Source organism: Physella acuta, unplaced genomic scaffold, assembly GCF_028476545.2.
Source record: "Physella acuta isolate Inbredline_101_S28 unplaced genomic scaffold, ASM2847654v3 ptg000079l, whole genome shotgun sequence".
Lineage (NCBI taxonomy): Eukaryota > Metazoa > Mollusca > Gastropoda > Physidae > Physella > Physella acuta.
The window spans coordinates 1,592,631-1,609,588 of NW_026731599.1; the positions used below are offsets into that span (position 1 = coordinate 1,592,631).

Here is a 16,958-nt window from a genome sequence, read left to right on the forward strand (position 1 = left end):
CCAGATACAGCTGTACAAGACCTAACCCCATCATTTACCACCACAGATACAGCTGTACAAGACCTAACCCCATCATTTACCACCACAGATACAGCTGTACAAGACCTACCCCATCATTTACCAGATACAGCTGTACAAGACCTACCCCCATCATTTACCACCACAGATACAGCTGTACAAGACCTACCCCCATCATTTACCACCACAGATACAGCTGTACAAGACCTACCCCCATCATTTACCACCACAGATACAGCTGTACAAGACCTAACCCCATCATTTACCACCACAGATACAGCTGTACAAGACCTACCCCATCATTTACCAGATACAGCTGTACAAGACCTAACCCCATCATTTACCACCACAGATACAGCTGTACAAGACCTACCCCATCATTTACCACCACAGATACAGCTGTACAAGACCTACCCCATCATTTACCACCACAGATACAGCTGTACAAGACCTACCCCATCATTTACCAGATACAGCTGTACAAGACCTAACCCCATCATTTACCACCACAGATACAGCTGTACAAGACCTATCCCATCATTTACCAGATACAGCTGTACAAGACCTACCCCATCATTTACCAGATACAGCTGTACAAGACCTAACCCCATCATTTACCACCACAGATACAGCTGTACAAGACCTACCCCATCATTTACCAGATACAGCTGTACAAGACCTACCCCCATCATTTACCACCACAGATACAGCTGTACAAGACCTACCCCATCATTTACCAGATACAGCTGTACAAGACCTAACCCCATCATTTACCACCACAGATACAGCTGTACAAGACCTATCCCATCATTTACCACCACAGATACAGCTGTACAAGACCTACCCCCATCATTTACCACCACAGATACAGCTGTACAAGACCTACCCACATCATTTACCACCACAGATACAGCTGTACAAGACCTACCCCATCATTTACCACCACAGATACAGCTGTACAAGACCTAACCCATCATTTACCACCACAGATACAGCTGTACAAGACCTACCCCATCATTTACCACCACAGATACAGCTGTACAAGACCTAAACCCATCATTTACCACCACAGATACAGCTGTACAAGACCTACCCCAACATTTACCACCACAGATACAGCTGTACAAGACCTAACCCCATCATTTACCACCACAGATACAGCTGTACAAGACCTACCCCCACCATCATTTACCACCACAGATACAGCTGTACAAGACCTACCCCATCATTTACCACCACAGATACAGCTGTACAAGACCTACCCCATCATTTACCAGATACAGCTGTACAAGACCTAAACCCATCATTTACCACCACAGATACAGCTGTACAAGACCTACCCCATCATTTACCAGATACAGCTGTACAAGACCTAAACCCATCATTTACCACCACAGATACAGCTGTACAAGACCTAAACCCATCATTTACCACCACAGATACAGCTGTACAAGACCTAAACCCATCATTTACCACCACAGATACAGCTGTACAAGACCTAAACCCATCATTTACCACCACAGATACAGCTGTACAAGACCTAACCCATCATTTACCACCACAGATACAGCTGTACAAGACCTAACCCCATCATTTACCACCACAGATACAGCTGTACAAGACCTAACCCATCATTTACCACCACAGATACAGCTGTACAAGACCTAACCCATCATTTACCACCACAGATACAGCTGTACAAGACCTACCCCCATCATTTACCACCACAGATACAGCTGTACAAAGACCTACCCCATCATTTACCAGATACAGCTGTACAAGACCTACCCCATCATTTACCACCACAGATACAGCTGTACAAGACCTAACCCATCATTTACCACCACAGATACAGCTGTACAAGACCTACCCCCATCATTTACCACCACAGATACAGCTGTACAAGACCTAACCCCATCATTTACCACCACAGATACAGCTGTACAAGACCTAACCACATCATTTACCACCACAGATACAGCTGTACAAGACCTACCCCATCATTTACCACCACAGATACAGCTGTACAAGACCTATCCCATCATTTACCACCACAGATACAGCTGTACAAGACCTACCCCATCATTTACCAGATACAGCTGTACAAGACCTACCCCCATCATTTACCACCACAGATACAGCTGTACAAGACCTAACCCCATCATTTACCACCACAGATACAGCTGTACAAGACCTAACCACATCATTTACCACCACAGATACAGCTGTACAAGACCTACCCCATCATTTACCAGATACAGCTGTACAAGACCTAACCCATCATTTACCACCACAGATACAGCTGTACAAGACCTACCCCCATCATTTACCACCACAGATACAGCTGTACAAGACCTACCCCAACATTTACCAGATACAGCTGTACAAGACCTACCCCATCATTTACCACCACAGATACAGCTGTACAAGACCTAACCCCATCATTTACCACCACAGATACAGCTGTACAAGACCTACCCCATCATTTACCACCACAGATACAGCTGTACAAGACCTACCCCCATCATTTACCACCACAGATACAGCTGTACAAGACCTACCCCCATCATTTACCACCACAGATACAGCTGTACAAGACCTAACCCATCATTTACCACCACAGATACAGCTGTACAAGACCTACCCCATCATTTACCACCACAGATACAGCTGTACAAGACCTACCCCATCATTTACCACCACAGATACAGCTGTACAAGACCTAACCCCATCATTTACCAGATACAGCTGTACAAGACCTACCCACATCATTTACCACCACAGATACAGCTGTACAAGACCTACCCCATCATTTACCACCACAGATACAGCTGTACAAGACCTACCCCCACCATCATTTACCACCACAGATACAGCTGTACAAGACCTAACCCATCATTTACCACCACAGATACAGCTGTACAAGACCTACCCCCATCATTTACCACCACAGATACAGCTGTACAAGACCTAACCCCATCATTTACCACCACAGATACAGCTGTACAAGACCTACCCCATCATTTACCACCACAGATACAGCTGTACAAGACCTACCCCATCATTTACCAGATACAGCTGTACAAGACCTACCTCCATCATTTACCACCACAGATACAGCTGTACAAGACCTACCCCATCATTTACCACCACAGATACAGCTGTACAAGACCTACCCCCATCAATAACAGCTACGCTGGAGGGGTCAGTGTCTAGAGAGCCAGTGCTGCCATCTGTAGCCCAGGCCCAGGTGTAGGTCTGGTAGTGTCCAGTCCTGGTCAGCACATGCATCTTGTTGGCCTGCTCAGTGTCCCAGAGAGCTGCAGCAATCCCAGCCTCGAACTGTAGCGTCTGCTTCTGGTACCAGTGGTAGTTGTTGACAGTCCACAGCTGCACTGTAACCAACATCAACAACAGAGACCAACATCAACAACAGAGACCAACATCAACAACAGAGACCAACATCAACAACAGAGACCAACATCAACAACAGAGACCAACATCAACAACAGAGACCAACATCAACAACAGAGACCAACATCAACAACAGAGACCAACATCAACAACAGAGACCAACATCAACAACAGAGACCAACATCAACAACAGAGACCAACATCAACAACAGAGACCAACATCAACAAAATACATATATAGAGAAAAATCGCACCCTCCAGTGGCGCCGCCATTGCGAAATTATATATGATATTTTTACAGAACTCTTCCCCAGAGTGTTCTTATGAACTCACCACAGCTTGATGGCGATCGGATGAACGCTGTCAAACCAAAATTTTTTTTTTATATACCGCATAAAGAGGAAAAACAAATCGAATATGACTTTTTTTTTTCCGCAAAAACCTCCCCAGGAATATTTTCAACAAACTTCCTAAAGTTTCACGGCGATGTGATAAGGGGTGTAAAAATGCATAAAAGACAAATAAACAAACAAACAAACAGACACACACACATACATTGCTTTTTATATATATAGATTTTATTTAAAATAGTATATCTGACCCACTTACATTGAGAAAAGGTGCTGTCACCATTGATTTAAAATAGTATATCTGACCCACTTACATTGAGAAAAGGTGCTGTCACCATTGCTTTCCAAAATGACAGCTAAGACAGTGGACTCTATGTTCCATTTTAGACTCTTCACCTGTTCAATAAACAAAAAATCATAGTCACCTAATCAAGAAATTTGTAAAGATGATATTCACCTAATCAAAAAAATCATAAAGATGATATTCACCTAATCAACTGACAACAAAAGATGATAATCACCCTAAACACTAACAACAAATGAAATTCACCGTATCAACTTACAACAAAAGTATTTTCACCTTTTCAAAAATCAACATAAAAATCAACTCATAAAAAACTACCATTTCATCAAGAGCGAGTTTTTCTTACACCACCAGGGCGAGTTTTCTGTCCAAAAAATCAATGTCAAGATACAGCTAAAATAGTTTTCTGTCAAATCAGAGCAATGTTAAGATACACGCTAAAATCTAAAATAGTTTTCTGTCAAATCAGAGCAATGTTAAGATACACGCTAAAATCTAAAATAGTTTTCTGTCAAATCAGAGCAATGTTAAGATACACGCTAAAATCTAAAATAGTTTTCTGTCCAAAAAAATCAATGCTAAAATAGTTTTCTGTCAAATCAGACAAACGTCAAAGTTTATCTCACAAGACCAACTTACCCAAAGCTTTTCCTGGGATGATGGAATAGGAAACTCTCCATGACACAAGCCATTTTTTTCAAAAAATAAAACCTCTTGTGAGCCTGCAGTGGTGCGCACACAGGCAATCAGGGAGCCAGAGGGCCTGCAGATGATATGCACACTTTCAACTTAAGGCACAGTATGGCTGCAGCTAAGGTGATATTTAACTTAAGGCACTGAATGGTTGCAGGTAAGGTGATGTTCAACTTAAGGCACTGTATGGTTGCAGCTAAGGTGATGTTCAACTTAAGGCACAGTATGACTGCAGCTAAGGTGATGTTTAACTTAAGGCACAGTATGGCTGCAGCTAAGGTGATATTCAACTTAAGGCACTGAATGGTTGCAGCTAAGGTGATGTTCAACTTAAGGCACTGAATGGTTGCAGCTAAGGTGATGTTTAACTTAAGGCACAGTATGGCTGCATCTAAGGTGATGTTCCACTTAAGGCACTGAATGGTTGCAGCTAAGGTGATGTTTAACTTAAGGCACTGAATGGTTGCAGCTAAGGTGATGTTTAACTTAAGGCACAGTATGGCTGCATCTAAGGTGATGTTCCACTTAAGGCACTGAATGGTTGCAGCTAAGGTGATGTTTAACTTAAGGCACTGAATGGTTGCAGCTAAGGTGATGTTCCACTTAAGGCACTGAATGGTTGCAGCTAAGGTGATGTTTAACTTAAGGCACTGTATGGCTGCAGCTAAGGTGATGTTCAATGGTTGCAGGTGAGGGCTGGTTAGGCTATGCACCTCCAAGTTAGACAGTCCACTGACAAACTCACCTCCAAGCTAGACAGTTAGACAGTCCACTGACAAACTCACCTCCAAGCTAGACAATTAGACAGTCCACTGATAAACTCACCTCCAAGCTAGACAGTTAGACAGTCCACTGACAAACTCACCTCCAAGCTAGACAGACAGTCCACTGACAAACTCACCTCCAAGCTAGACAGTTAGACAGTCCACTAACAAACTCACCTCCAAGCTAGACAGTTAGACAGTCCACTGACAAACTCACCTCCAAGCTAGACAGTTAGACAGTCCACTGACAAACTCACCTCCAAGCTAGACAGTTAGACAGTCCACTGACAAACTCACCTCCAAGCTAGACAGTTAGACAGTCCACTGACAAACTCACCTCCAAGCTAGACAGTTAGACAGTCCACTAACAAACTCACCTCCAAGCTAGACAGTTAGACAGTCCACTGACAAACTCACCTCCAAGCTAGACAGTCAGACAGTCCACTGACAAACTCACCTCCAAGCTAGACAGACAGTCCACTGACAAACTCACCTCCAAGCTAGACAGACAGTCCACTGACAAACTCACCTCCAAGCTAGACAGTTAGACAGTCCACTGACAAACTCACCTCCAAGCTAGACAGTTAGACAGTCCACTGACAAACTCACCTCCAAGCTAGACAGACAGTCCACTGACAAACTCACCTCCAAGCTAGACAGACAGTCCACTGACAAACTCACCTCCAAGCTAGACAGACAGTCCACTGACAAACTCACCTCCAAGCTAGACAGTTAGACAGTCCACTGACAAACTCACCTCCAAGCTAGACAGTTAGACAGTCCACTGACAAACTCACCTCCAAGCTAGACAGACAGTCCATTGACAAACTCACCTCCAAGCTAGACAGTTAGACAGTCCACTAACAAACTCACCTCCAAGCTAGACAGACAGTCCATTGACAAACTCACCTCCAAGCTAGACAGTTAGACAGTCCACTGACAAACTCACCTCCAAGCTAGACAGTCCACTGACAAACTCACCTCCAAGCTAGACAGTTAGACAGTCCACTGACAAACTCACCTCCAAGCTAGACAGTTAGACAGTCCACCAGGGGCGGAACTACAGTGCCGCCAGACCCCGCAATGCGGGGGGCCCGGGACGTTTAGGGGCCCGCAGCCGACCATAATCAATTATTTTACAGTTAAAAAAAAATAATCTTCTTTCATTTTTGGCTTGATGGATGTTTTGTAAAAAGAATACTGCAGTTGCTGTTTGATTATCTTTATTCTATAGACACCATCTCAAGTCCTCTTTCTTCTACAATCAAACACACGCTGTAGTCGGCAAAATTCTTTTGAAAATAAATCCATCGCGTGAAAGATATGCAAACGTTCAAACCACTTCCATGACTTATTTCCCTTTTGTAAATAGTCAAATATGTGTGCTCTTAAGCACCTTTTAATAGATTTGCACTAAACAAATTAAAAAAGCAATTACTTCTCTTAATTATTATTTTGAAAAAATACATATTAAAGAATGACAAAGCATAAAAAGGAAATGTATTTAAAACTAATAATATAAATAAAAAAACACATAAAAATAAACGTAGGGCGAGAAACCATTACACATACACAGCTTTCATGCTTCATATCATTTCGACCGACTTTGTCTCAGGAGGCATTATAGTAAACATGTTAAAACAGATATTTTCGAAACAGACTAATAGCAGTGACACAAATGACGTTTTGTTACTCGTTTTTACTTGTTAATAAAAACTAAGTTTTAATTATTTTTTTTAAAACTCGAACAAGACCGAAATGAGTACTCTAATCTATGTTGGTATTTCAACATATATAAGTATATATATATATATATATATATATATATATATATATATATATATATATATATATATATATATATATATATATATATATATATATATATATATATATATATATATATATATATATATATATATATATATATATATATATATATATATATATATATAGCGGGCCCAAAAAATTTCTTTGCGGGGTGGCCCTTTTTTTCTAGTTCCGCCACTGCAGTCCACTAACAAACTCACCTCCAAGCTAGACAGTTAGACAGTCCACTGACTGCTTGAGACTGAGCTTGAAACACACATTCTCTGGACCAGATATACAGGAAGCGGGCACCTGCAGAGACAGGTACACAATTTCAGACCAATAATTATAGGTACACAATTTCAGACCAATAATTATAGGCACACAATTTCAGACAGATAATTATAGGTACACAATTTCCGCACAGAATTGCCCTTACTGAAGTGCAAAGTTCAGATCATGGCTAGAGACAACAACCATGAGTCCACCCAAACCTGATAATCAAATAACATTTGATCCCAACAAACCCAAGGGTCAAATAAAATAGATGAACTCTCCTACCTTTTGCTTTCCCAACCATAACAGCCCATTATATTTCAACTCTAACCCAGGACATTTCACCACTAGACTGGGACATTTCTGGGACATTTCACCACTAGACTGGGACATTTCACCACTAGACTGGGACATTTCACCACTAGACTGGGAAATTTCACCACTAGACTGGGACATTTCACCACTAGACTGGGACATTTCACCACTAGACTGGGACATTTCACCACTAGACTGGGACATTTCACCACTAGACTGGGACATTTCACCACTAGACTGGGACATTTCACCACTAGACTGGGACATTTCACCACTAGACTGGGACATTTCACCACTAGACTGGGACATTTCACCACTAGACTGGGACATTTCACCACTAGACTGGGACATTTCACCACTAGACTGGGACATTTCACCACTAGACTGGGACATTTCACCACTAGACTGGGGCATTTCACCACTAGACTGGGACATTTAACCCATGTATAAACCCTGGAAACTATAAATTTAAGAAACTTTATAAACCAAGACAAAATAAACACAGATGAGCCAAGAAGAAATAAATCCAAATCAAACTTACGTGTGGAGGGTTCAACAACTGAGATGACAAAATACTGGCCGTCACCTCTCCAGGATATCACTGGCTCTCCTGTATCAGCTGCGGCCTCCAGGCTCTGTGGGGTCAACAAGTTCATCTCACTAGTTGTGGGTGGGGCCAACAAGTTCATGTCACAAATTGTGGGTGGGGCCAACAAGTTCATGTCACTAATTGTGGGTGGGGCCAACAAGTTCATGTCACAAATTGTGGGTGGGGCCAACAAGTTCATGTCACAAATTGTGGGTGGGGCCAACAAGTTCATGTCACTAATTGTGGGTGGGGCCAACAAGTTCATGTCACTAATTGTGGGTAGGGCCAACAAGTTCATGTCACAAATTGTGGGTGGGGCCAACAAGTTCATGTCACTAATTGTGGGTGGGGCCAACAAGTTCATGTCACTAATTGTGGGTAGGGCCAACAAGTTCATGTCACTAATTGTGGGTGGGGCCAACAAGTTCATGTCACAAATTGTGGGTGGGGCCAACAAGTTCATGTCACAAATTGTGGGTGGGGCCAACAAGTTCATGTCACAAATTGTGGGTGGGGCCAACAAGTTCATGTCACTAATTGTGGGTGGGGCCAACAAGTTCATGTCACAAATTGTGGGTGGGGCCAACAAGTTCATGTCACAAATTGTGGGTGGGGCCAACAAGTTCATGTCACAAATTGTGGGTGGGGCCAACAAGTTCATGTCACAAATTGTGGGTGGGGCCAACAAGTTCATGTCACTAATTGTGGGTAGGGCCAACAAGTTCATGTCACTAATTGTGGGTGGGGCCAACAAGTTCATGTCACTAATTGTGGGTAGGGCCAACAAGTTCATGTCACTAATTGTGGGTGGGGCCAACAAGTTCATGTCACTAATTGTGGGTGGGGTCAACAAGTTCACCAAAAGTGGGTGGGGCCAACAAGTTCACCAAAAGTGGGTGGGGTCAGTAAAACAACTTACTACTTCTTGTGTCCGGGCAGCAGCCTTGCCTACAGAGCCGTGAAACTGAGTCTCTTTCTTACCCCAGCCCAACGCCACCTGACTTTCTGAAACATCAATCACAGACTACTACAGTACCAGTCCAACGCCACCTGACTTTCTGAAACATCAATCTCAGACTACTACAGTACCAGCCCAACGCCACCTGACTTTCTGAAACATCAATCACAGACTACTACAGTACCAGCCCAACGCCACCTGACTTTCTGAAACATCACAGACTACTACAGTACCAGTCCAACGCCACCTGACTTTCTGAAACATCAATCACAGACTACTACAGTACCAGCCCAACGCCACCTGACTTTCTGAAACATCAATCACAGACTACTACAGTACCAGCCCAACGCCACCTGACTTTCTGAAACATCAATCTCAGACTACTACAGTACCAGCCCAACGCCACCTGACTTTCTGAAACATTAATCACAGACTACTACAGTACCAGCCCAACGCCACCTGACTTTCTGAAACATCACAGACTACTACAGTACCAGTCCAACGCCACCTGACTTTCTGAAACATCAATCACAGACTACTACAGTACCAGCCCAACGCCACCTGACTTTCTGAAACATCACAGACTACTACAGTACCAGTCCAACGCCACCTGACTTTCTGAAACATCAATCACAGACTACTACAGTACCAGCCCAACGCCACCTGACTTTCTGAAACATCACAGACTACTACAGTACCAGTCCAACGCCACCTGACTTTCTGAAACATCAATCACAGACTACTACAGTACCAGCCCAACGCCACCTGACTTTCTGAAACATCAATCACAGACTACTACAGTACCAGCCCAACGCCACCTGACTTTCTGAAACATCAATCTCAGACTACTACAGTACCAGCCCAACGCCACCTGACTTTCTGAAACATCAATCACAGACTACTACAGTACCAGCCCAACGCCACCTGACTTTCTGAAACATCACAGACTACTACAGTACCAGTCCAACGCCACCTGACTTTCTGAAACATCAATCACAGACTACTACAGTACCAGCCCAACGCCACCTGACTTTCTGAAACATCAATCACAGACTACTACAGTACCAGTCCAACGTCACCTGACCTTCTGAAACATCAATCACAGACTACTACAGTACCAGCCCAACACCACCTGACTTTCTGAAACATCACAGACTACTACAGTACCAGCCCAACGCCACCTGACTTTCTGAAACATCAATCACAGACTACTACAGTACCAGTCCAACGCCACCTGACTTTCTGAAACATCAATCACAGACTACTACAGTACCAGCCCAACGCCACCTGACTTTCTGAAACATCAATCACAGACTACTATAGTACCAGCCCAACGCCACCTGACTTTCTGAAACATCAATCACAGACTACTATAGTACCAGCCCAACGCCACCTGACTTTCTGAAACATCACAGACTACTACAGTACCAGCCCAACGCCACCTGACTTTCTGAAACATCAATCACAGACTACTACAGTACCAGTCCAACGCCACCTGACTTTCTGAAACATCACAGACTACTACAGTACCAGCCCAACGCCACCTGACTTTCTGAAACATCAATCACAGACTACTACAGTACCAGTCCAACGCCACCTGACTTTCTGAAACATCACAGACTACTACAGTACCAGCCCAACGCCACCTGACTTTCTGAAACATCACAGACTACTACAGTACCAGCCCAACGCCACCTGACTTTCTGAAACATCAATCACAGACTACTACAGTACCAGCCCAACGCCACCTGACTTTCTGAAACATCAATCACAGACTACTACAGTACCAGCCCAACGCCACCTGACTTTCTGAAACATCACAGACTACTACAGTACCAGCCCAACGCCACCTGACTTTCTGAAACATCACAGACTACTACAGTACCAGCCCAACGCCACCTGACTTTCTGAAACATCAATCACAGACTACTACAGTACCAGCCCAACGCCACCTGACTTTCTGAAACATCACAGACTACTACAGTACCAGCCCAACGCCACCTGACTTTCTGAAACATCAATCACAGACTACTACAGTACCAGCCCAACGCCACCTGACTTTCTGAAACATCAATCACAGACTACTACAGTACCAGCCCAACGCCACCTGACTTTCGGAAACATCAATCACAGACTACTACAGTACCAGCCCAACGCCACCTGACTTTCTGAAACATCAATCACAGACTACTACAGTACCAGCCCAACGCCACCTGACTTTCTGAAACATCACAGACTACTACAGTACCAGCCCAACAGAAAAATTGGACTTATGGTGGGTAACCTGAACAACAAGCACCTGCCATCCAACTTGCACACTAACTGTGTTTAATGAAACCATCTTGCTCAGGTTTCATTCAGAACAAACCACTAACAGATCATCATATACATAAATCATGGCAGGTCATCTACATGTAGTAAAAAAGTAATGAAGAAAATAGAAGATCATAATTCCATAAGACTTTAAAATGCTGCTTGCCAACACAGAAGTTGATACATTTCAAACATTTTCATGCAACAATCAATTTTTGGCTCATCTTTGAAAAAAAAAAGCATCAAAAGTGTGTTTTAATATAAGCTTTTATATAATTATGCACTAGAAAGCAGAAAAGAATTTTTTATCTTTAAATATAATAATGAGCTACTATTTAAATAACTAAAAATAACAAACATGGGTCAATCATTAAATTCGTGTGTAAAAGTATTCAATATATAATATGGTGACCCACGGTTTTATTTTTAGTTATTTAAATAGCAGTCCATTATTATATTTAAAGATAATAATATGTTTTCTCTTTCTTTGTGCATAATTATATAAAAGGCTGTTATTCAAAATTTTATTGCATTTTTCTTCAGTATTTTAAATTTTTTAATACAACAGAATTTCATGACTTAAAACTATTGCGCACCAATTGAACATGATGATAGTACAGAATAGTAGTAGGACACCCTAATAATTTTAAAAAATGTAAATTATTTCATAAAAAATTAAGCAGTCATTGCAAAAAGTAAGACTGCAAATGTTTGCATTTACTTTGATCATATTTCAGTATGTACATGTCAGACCAGAATAAATCACGCAATAGGCCTAAAATATTAAAGACACACAATAAATATGAGGAGGAATTTGGGCAGGGGTTGGGAATTTTTGTGGTTGTCATATGGACAGGGGATGGGGTTGTAAAGTTAATTTTTTGTGGTTGTCATATGGACAGGGGATGGGGTTGTAAAGTAAATTTTTTTGTGGTTATCATAAATAAATGATTCTAAATTCACTGAATGACTATGTAAGATGCATGGGCCTAATGGCTATAACATTAAGAGCAGCATTACCTTGACCTTGATGATGTGGATACATGGATGTTTCAGAGATGACATCAAACTCTCGTGTCATGAGCAGCAGCTGGCCAGCACCTGGAACAGGAAGTAAACAAAACAAAGGTAGGTTGGTACAGGTACAACTGAGAGGACACTGAAGGAGAAGGACATACCTGTAGGACTATGAAGGGGATTTACCTGTAGGACTATGAAGGAGATTTACCTGTAGGACTATGAAGGAGATTTACCTGTAGGACTATGAAGGAGATTTACCTGTAGGACTATGAAGGAGATTTACCTGTAGGACTATGTAGGTGATTTACCTGTAGGACTATGAGGGAGATTTAAGTGTAGGACTATGAAGGAGATTTACCTGTAGGACTATGTAGGAGATTTACCTGTAGGACTATGAAGGAGATTTACCTGTAGGACTATGAAGGAGATTTACCTGTAGGACTATGAAGGAGATTTACCTGTAGTGATGACTATCAGCTCCATATCCGGACTCCAGCAGATGGCAGTGATTCCTCCGTCCACTTCACCCACACATTCAAACTGTTGAAATAGTCAAGGCATTAATGCCTGCTTCTTTAACATGTAGCTACAGAGTTGCTGGTGTTGTGTATTGAACATGTACCTACATCTTTAGAATTGCTGGTGTTGTGTATTCAACATGTACCTACATCTTTAGAATTGCTGGTGTTGTGTATTCAACATGTACCTACATCTTTAGAATTACTGGTGTTGTGTATTTAACATGTACCTACATCTTTAGAATTGCTGGTGTTGTGTATTCAACATGTACCTACATCTTTAGAATTGCTGGTGTTGTGTATTCAACATGTACCTACAGAATTGCTGGTGTTGTGTATTCAACATGTACCTACATCTTTAGAATTGCTGGTGTTGTGTATTCAACATGTACCTACATCTTTAGAATTGCTGGTGTTGTGTATTCAACATGTACCTACATCTTTAGAATTGCTGGTGTTGTGTATTCAACATGTACCTACATCTTTAGAATTGCTGGTGTTGTGTATTCAACATGTACCTACATCTTTAGAATTGCTGGTGTTGTGTATTCAACATGTACCTACATCTTTAGAATTGCTGGTGTTCCAGAGTGCCAGTTTGCCATCAGCGCCGGCCACACATACAGCCTGCTGGTCACAGACATATTCCAGTCCTACAGGAACAAATCCCACAAAGTCCTCAACGTCAGCAAATAACGGGGATGCTGTGACCTGAAGCAAGGCAAGATCAGCAAAGGGTTGGTCAAAATTATTTGGCATAAACCTAACTGATCCTTAGCTTAGCCACTAAATGTTTTCTCTTAGTGTAGATCACCTGTAAAATGTGATGTGAATCACCTGTAAAATGTGATGTGAATCACCTGTAAAATGTGATGTGAATCACCTGTAAAATGTGATGTAGATCACCTGTAAAATGTGGTGTGAATCACCTGTAAAATGTGATGTAGATCACCTGTAAAATGTGATGTCTATCACCTGTAAAATGTGATGTAGATCACCTGTAAAATGTGATGTAGATCACCTGTAAAATGTGATGTAGATCACCTGTAAAATGTGATGTAGATCACCTGTAAAATGTGATGTAGATCACCTGTAAAATGTGATGTGAATCACATGTAAAATGTGATGTGAATCACCTGTAAAATGTGATGTAGATCACCTGTAAAATGTGAGCAGGTTTGACCCACCTGTGTAGAACTGAGGGCCAGGATCTGAGACTGGGTGGCCAGGTAGAGAAGATTGAGCTCAGTGTCCAGAGATACAAAGGTAGGTGGAGAAATATCTAGCCCTTCATGCAACACTTTCACATTCAGCAGCTTTAGGTTCCTCATTTTGAAGATTATGGTCTTGATAGAAACCTAAGAGTAACCACCTATTTCATTTTTTACAGCATTACATGGATTAAATCAATTCTATGATAACTAGTGTTTAATATAAATAATGGACACAACCGAGAATAGTCTCAAAATTATTTGAAAGGACCATTAAATATTTTTAAAATCATACATGATGATACGTCAGTCGTCATAGCTTGGGAAATTGCTATTTAAAATTGTGGTGGCCTCAGTTTTAGAGTGATTGTGAGTTCATATGTTTATTTATAGTATCATGTATGCGAGATACTTTTAACAATAAAAACGTAACTGCCTGGCAATTATGACTTTCCTACTTTCCCCACTGCCATGAAAATCTAAACTGACAATTGTGACAGTTGACACAAACATATTTTCAAGAGTTAAAAAAACAGCTCATTCTAGATTTAAATAGTGTATATTTTATATTCCAAATTTGGATTTTTCTCAAGTTTTGACAAAAGTAAATGATCTAAAACTAGGCATTTTGATGAAAATCTCAAAAAAAAAAGTCAATTTAGCATATATAAACTTTCTGTGCAAAGTCATTATAACTGAAAAAAAAATTCCAGAGTCAGGTTCAGCCTATTATGAGATAATGAAGAAAAAATTACTAGACCTGTGACCTGATTTCATGAGTGGATTTCTTGATTATTTTTAAAGATTTTTCAATCAAACTTTATAGAAACATATTAAAATATCTTAGAAATTAATTTAGATAGCTAAAATTTAACACAATCAATAGGCAATTAAAAAAAAACTAATGTATAGTTTTGTATATGCCTAGGGGTGGCGGATAGTGGTAGTAAAAAAAAATAATTTTAAAATCGATCTTTGTATTTTTGTGTTTTATGACAATATTTGTACATAATTAACATGCCGTGCATGCTTTTTATATTCACAGAGGGTAAGTATACAAAAACTGCAATCTTAACTAATAATTCATATTTATACTTTAAAAAATGATAAAAACAATCATCAGTTAGGAAAATGCTATACATTCAATTTTTAGATATGAAGAGACGTGACTAATAAATCTAACCAAATTATTGGATTTTCCCGCGCTTTTTTTCTGCAAAAAGATTATAATCAAATGGCATTATGGGGGGTGATATAACTGACATCGTACCACAAGTATGGACATGAGAATTATTCCCAGACGTCATTTATAGAAAGCTAAGACTCTAAGCCATCGTCACATGGCATCATTCGCTAGTTAATGTACATCGCGTAGTTTAGAAGTTTTTTTATTTTAAGTTCACGTTAACACTAGAATAAATAGACCTACTTTCACCAAAGCGCTGTTTGTAAGATAAATAAAGAAATTAGGTAAAAAGTACCCTTAACGTTTCTAGATTAACAGACTTAAACTTAAGTAGAAACGGGTAATTCCGATTACTAAAATTGATGATTGCTTTTATCCCTCTACCCCTTAATAATGAAAACAAAACCACGCCACCATCTTCATAAATCGCTTCGAGAGCTTGCGTCGTGAGATAATATAAATAAACAAACACGGAAGTCGTGAACCGAACAGCCTATCTAAAACTAAAACATGCAGAAAGAAATAATCCTAGTGTTTTCCTAAAGTTTTTGTGCTTTTCGGTTGAGTTTATAATAAAATACGCTCAACTGGAGGTGAACGTGAAATGGGGAATAAAATACGCTAATATTTACCAATATTTGATACCAATATACTTCTATTGAAGCCTTAACAATGAGGCAACTTTTTCACACATTACTAATACTAGCCTCGGCCGATTTTTTACGCACCTAATCACTAAAATGATTGATTACCATTAGTTTAATGGACGCGAGCAAGAAAGTATTTGAGAGGCCCATTAAATAATTTTAAAATCATGCGCAGCGTAGTTACAAATAGGGGTTATAAAATCCTGTCTATCTGGTTTTATTCTGACTTAAAAGATTGGATATATTTTTTATGCTTTTAATATTTTCTGTAACTAAATAAAATTTTTAAATAAAGCAAAAACAATTTGGTTTTCATGTGTAATGGTGACATAAACAATAGCATCCTGCTATTCGATAGGCTGCCATAAATTTTATTGTACACATTGTAAGCGAAAAAAAGGAAAACTAGGTCATGGGGTTTAAATTTGCATTGTTATTTAAAAACTTTGTAAACAAATAGTTATCTATCACGGAGTTCCTGTACAGCCAATCAACATTGGCTTACGAAAGTGTTAAGTGAAACATCCTGTAGTAGGTAGTGTAATATTATATATTAGGCCTAGATCTAGAGAG

General features: G+C 40.5%; 1 protein-coding gene across 2 annotated transcripts in view; it reads right to left on the reverse strand.

Annotated features, from left to right (window-relative positions):
* LOC131955253 (putative elongator complex protein 1) overlaps positions 1-16,958 on the reverse strand; it is a 52,172-nt gene that overhangs the window by 34,624 nt on the left and 590 nt on the right. For both annotated transcript variants that reach the window (XM_059319300.1, XM_059319291.1), the window contains exons 2-11: positions 14,529-14,699; positions 13,906-14,052; positions 13,282-13,363; positions 12,824-12,904; positions 9,452-9,537; positions 8,485-8,578; positions 7,574-7,664; positions 4,726-4,849; positions 4,097-4,178; positions 3,195-3,413 (exon numbers count right to left, since the gene is read on the reverse strand). In XM_059319300.1, coding sequence (XP_059175283.1) covers positions 3,195-3,413; positions 4,097-4,178; positions 4,726-4,849; positions 7,574-7,664; positions 8,485-8,578; positions 9,452-9,537; positions 12,824-12,904; positions 13,282-13,363; positions 13,906-14,052; positions 14,529-14,672 — 1,150 coding nt within the window. In that variant the 5' untranslated portion in view covers positions 14,673-14,699. The remainder of the gene's footprint in view (positions 1-3,194; positions 3,414-4,096; positions 4,179-4,725; positions 4,850-7,573; positions 7,665-8,484; positions 8,579-9,451; positions 9,538-12,823; positions 12,905-13,281; positions 13,364-13,905; positions 14,053-14,528; positions 14,700-16,958) is intronic.